The following is a 4,899-nucleotide window of genomic DNA, read 5'->3' as shown; positions in this document are numbered from 1 at the left end:
GGGGATCATTACCAGCTTTCCGTATTACGTTGAGGTAGAGATGTAAGTTTTCATAAAATCTTGAGGGGCATAAAAAAACAGGTCTCTTCATTTATTCTTTTGAGAAAAATATGAAGAAATGGGAAAACGACGATTCCGCACAGACCTATAAAGAATTTGACGTATTTCTTAAGGCGGAAGCCTTAGATGTCTCATCAAACGCGAAAAGTGACCGTAGTTGCTGGCGACTACACGAATGAAACCATATTACGGCCGCCGTAAAAAAAAAGGTAAATGAAATATACATAGAAACTTATTTGGGTTCGAATGGTACTTGAACCTGGGTGGCCAAGAGCCGTAGGCAGGTGTGGTAACTACAGCACTGACACTGTACCGTACCGGGATAAAACAAGCATTAGAGAGTTATAGCAGTCCGTCTGTTCCGTCGTTTACGTAGTTACCGTGTTTACCGGGACCCGACTACGCCTGCGCGTGCGGAAGGGCGAGGAGGAACGCCCCACCGTGACGAATGCACGGGAATGGCGAGGGCCAGCCCGCGGAGCTAATCCCCCCTACCGCGACGAATGCCCAAGTGCCAAGACGGGTCCCGGTCAACACGGTGACTACGTACAACGTGGAACATACGGACTCCCGATGCGTGCCAAACGACAGTTGGACGTGATGGCACCGCAAACATGATGCAGCTCTGAAGAAGCCTTCATCACTGGATTTCGCCTTCAAATTCCTTAACGGGGCACTGACACAAAAATTTTGCATCTTGTTTTTTTTTTGTTGCGATAAGTAGCTAGTGACCTACTTATCACCTGTAGAAACCTCATTTGCTTCAGCGTGCGACGGTTGTTTAATTAGAGGCATTTTCAATGCGGCCAGTCGCAGTTTCGGTTTCAGCGGATGCCGCGAAACGATGGATTTTTTGTGAACAAAGCTGACCACGTGACCATCGGAGGGATATCACAGAGCAGAGCTGCCGTAGCACTGTCGAATTCGCATCGGCGGCAGTTTCTGCGAATGCCCCCACGTAATAATCTCGTGAGACGCTTAATTAAAAAGCTACCATGGACGTGACGCAGGCGCTGCGAGCGCAAATGCTACCGCAGCTAAAGAACGACGCGCGACGCTCGAGACAGTGGGTGACGAGACGCGCGCGTGCTGGGAGCAGCCGGCCGGTCTGCCTACAGGTCCGCCTACAGATGTGTTCGGCTTAGCACTGCGGCGGATATTCGATTGCCGCTCTCGTAAGCTGTGCCGATGACAATTTTGAATGCAACCCGCCATCGCATCGTTAACTCCTTTCTCATATAAGCTGCCATGGTTGGGACTTGGGTACAATTTCGTGCAGCGGTAACAAGCTAGCTCTCACTCGAGCTACCTGCTCCGGCCTGCGCCACTTCGCGGCCGTGGCCTCCACCTGCACAGCGACCGTGCGGCTCGCTCAGTGTGCTTTTCGTGTCTCCGGCGCGTTTTCGCGTCCAATGTAAATAATAAGTAATAAAAACAGAGTGCCTGGAATCGCTGTAGAACTTTGGTCGCGGCCAGCTGCCCGATGAGCCGACGAAAACACGGCGCCTCCGCCGCCAACGATCGGGTCGTTCGTTCTCGAGAGCAGAAGCAACGCCCTCCGATTGGAGCGGCGAGCCGGCGAAAGACGCCGGCAGTGCGGAAGCGGCAAACACAAACTCGTGACGTGTTTGGATGTTGTTTATTTACAAAATATCCACGGGATGTCGATTGCGCGTGGTCCTCTGCTGGCTGCTTGGTTGCGTTTCGCACTTTAAAATTGATTTTAAATATGGTCTAGGCTGTATTCGCCGCTGACATTTTGCAGATGATGTATGTGTGTTCACACCAATCTATCTCCGAAGTTATCTCGCCTTCAAAATTTTGTTTCAGTACCCCTTTAAAGGAGCCATGAAGAGAAAACACAAGTTTGGTTCATTCAAAAGATTGCCTCGTTAGAATCATACTGACACCACTTTTAACGTAAACTTCGCTCAAATAAGCTACATAATTAGGAAAAACGGGAATGGTCATGCGACCCACCAGCTCATTTCCCGCAACAGAACCTATGTCGTCACATGAGCTAAGCTCTGCGATTGGCGGAGGCTGGCAGAAGCAGACGCAAATTAGGTAGAACTTACAAACGAGACGAACGAGCGATTTGCGCTTAAATTTAGGGCACATTCTTTACAGAGCAATAAGAATGATGGAACAAACAGTGGAAGTTACGAAAGCACATGTAAACATAAAAGTACTGATGCGTTCTGCTGTTCGTACTGCGCACAGCATGCTTGGTGTTTTGCTGCACAGCACTACGGGGCTTGGGGTTGTCTCAGACGACACTGGACGATTGACGCAAGCAGCGGTGTCTTACGTGACCCCATTTGTCGAGCGAGCACTGTTTCAGGGAACGAATATATTCTCCCAGAACAAAAACAAGCCAGGTTTAAATGCGGGCAAAAACAAACCAAACGCTTGCCACGGTATGGTGGCGCCATCTAGGTTACGGAACGTAAAGAAACGTGGGAACAAACCAACACCGATGTACAGGGTGGAGACAACCTTTGAACGGTCCCGTGCCGCCGCAATTGGGCCAACGGGCTCAACGCGTTATTCTTTTCGTTTCCCACGAGACCTAGCAACGCGACACAGAAAATATGATTCAAGCTTCTTCAGTAAACCGCGTTGCGGCGATAATTTTAGCGCGGTTTTGACACAATGACTTGCTTCGGCGGCGAGCGAGCAACCGAAAATGGCGGCGCCAGCGTATACGTGTCTCTACCCTGTACGGGGGATGCGAGAATGAAGGTACTCTAGGCTGCAGAGCGGTCGGTTCCAGTGATGTCACTTGGGACCACGAAAACGCACGATTGAGCGGGAAAATCAAAATTGTACCCTAAATTGTTTAATTTCTCAGTGAATAAAGCACCGTTTGTATCCGGACAAGCGCTGGGGGCACTATAAAACACGAAATCTTTCGAATAAAACCAACTTGCATTTTCTCTTCATGGCTCCTTTAAGAGGCTTAAGTGCCCAGTGAATTTTTCCGTCTGCATTGACAAAAGTATAATTGTTTCATGCTGTACAACAAAAGTCCTGGCAAAGCCTGCATGCGCTCTCAAAATCCGTAGACGATTTTACGTCAAATTATTGATTTCAGAAGTCGTTTCACTCGCTGCAGATTGGTCTCATCACAACGAATTTCCCCGGAGAATCTCTGCTTGTTTTTTTCAATGTTACCCTGGTTGAAAACACGAAAAATATATATTTTTTTTCCACAATGCTTTTTGGTTTTTGTAATCGCTCACTTCTCTACGTTGTGGTGACCGCCAGTGAGGTGCGATTTTCTAGCTTTTTTGGTGCCGTATTTATTAATTTCTTCTTGCATATATGGCCAGCAACTATATGAGTGAACTTTAGTTCTGATGCAATCAAACTTTTTCACGCAACCGCCGTGACTCACGTATCCCTCATGGAAAACTAGTTTCACGCGTTTCAATGGCATTTACACTTGATTTAAAACATAAAACGACTGCCGCCACCTCTCTATCACTTATATTTTGTTGCGATCCCGAAATATCGGGCAGCGTCGGTTTTGGGGGCAGATTCAAAGCAACGCGTACAGCAGGCTCGTGCCGATGAGCCTCGGCATAGCATCATCAACAGACAAATTAGAATTTGCGCAAAATACGCCAGCACCCGCCAGTATGGTGTTCTTTTTTGGGCAGAGATGGATCGCCACAAATTAATCGATGGCGTGGCTACTTCTTGTGTGGCGGCCTGGGAGACGAGGCAAGGGACTCTTCAGGGACGAACGTGAGGGCGGGTTTGCCAGCAGGTTCCCTCGGCTTGGTGGAGCGGCCCTTCTTCGGTGCCCTGCGTGCCCCTACCGCCGATCTGGGTTCCTTGTGCCGACCATCGGGGGCGGGGCCTGCGTGGCTCTGCACCGTCGCTCGCCTGGTGAACGGGCTGCTGGCGTCGCTGTCCAGGCGCTCCATCACGGCCATGGAGTGAGAGCTGGAGGCGGCCGAGCCGGAGGCTCCTCCGCGAGTGACCGGGTAGACCTTGCCCTTGACCTCGAACGACACGGGCACGCCGTCCTCGTAGCGCAGCACCCTCTTGCCGGCCTCGTCGAGGATGGTGTGCGTCTCGACGCGCTTGCTGCCTTCGTACCAGGTGGACGACATCTGCTGCGTGGGCGTCCCCATGAGCCCCGGCATGACGCCCATGCCGCCCGGAACGTGCGCGGCGAACAGCACGTCGTCGGCGTGGTACAGGAAGCCGGAGCGTTCGCTGCCGTCGAAGCTCTGTTGGCTGAAGGGCCGGCCGCCAGTCAGGATGGTGGCGCCGCGCTTCGGCTGTGCTCCGCCTTCGCCGAACAGCTCCTCCAAGAGCGGGCTGCCCGCCTTGCGGAAGAAGTCGCGGAAGAGCTCCTCGGGGTCGCGGAAGGTGAACGCGTACGCGCCGCCCTTGATGGGGCACCCCTGGTCCTCCTCGGCCTCCGGCTGCGGGGCGCTGAAGGCGCTGCTGCCATGCTGGTCGTACTGGAGGCGCTTGTCCTCGTTCGATAGCACGTCGTACGCCTCGGAGACGAGCTTGAAGCGCGCCTCGGCCGCGTCCCTGCCCTGGGGGTTCTTGTCCGGGTGCAGCTTGAGGGCGAGCCTCCGGTAGGCCTGCCGGATCTCATCCTTCGTGGCGTTGCGGCCTACCTCGAGGATGCGGTAGTAGTCGTCGCTCATGGTTGCACAGCTAGTCGTGCTGGAACGCGCAGTGCGCGCCGCCAACAGCCGCCGCCCTTCTTCTGCCTCCTCCTCTTCGCGAGTGGCGCTCCTTGGCCAGGCGCCATAAACACGCGCTCCTCTTCACAAATGGCGCCTAGTCGGTGGGCTACCTGGGGCCATC

At 52.8% G+C, this 4,899-nt stretch overlaps 1 protein-coding gene across 1 annotated transcript; it reads right to left on the bottom strand.

The window, feature by feature from the left end:
* Positions 1-3,494: 3,494 nt before the first annotated feature.
* Positions 3,495-4,899, bottom strand: LOC144173235 (dnaJ homolog subfamily B member 6-B-like). The gene has a single exon (XM_077701731.1). The coding sequence runs from the start codon at positions 4,734-4,736 to the stop codon at positions 3,759-3,761; it is 978 nt and encodes a 325-aa protein (XP_077557857.1). The 5' UTR covers positions 4,737-4,899; the 3' UTR covers positions 3,495-3,758.

The sequence above is a fragment of the Haemaphysalis longicornis genome, unplaced genomic scaffold, assembly GCF_048455015.1.
Source record: "Haemaphysalis longicornis isolate Haplotype H1 unplaced genomic scaffold, Haemaphysalis longicornis Haplotype H1 scaffold_3, whole genome shotgun sequence".
Classification (NCBI taxonomy): domain Eukaryota; kingdom Metazoa; phylum Arthropoda; class Arachnida; order Ixodida; family Ixodidae; genus Haemaphysalis; species Haemaphysalis longicornis.
Note: the sequence above shows the minus strand (reverse complement) of the source record. Positions and strands in the feature narration are given on the sequence as shown.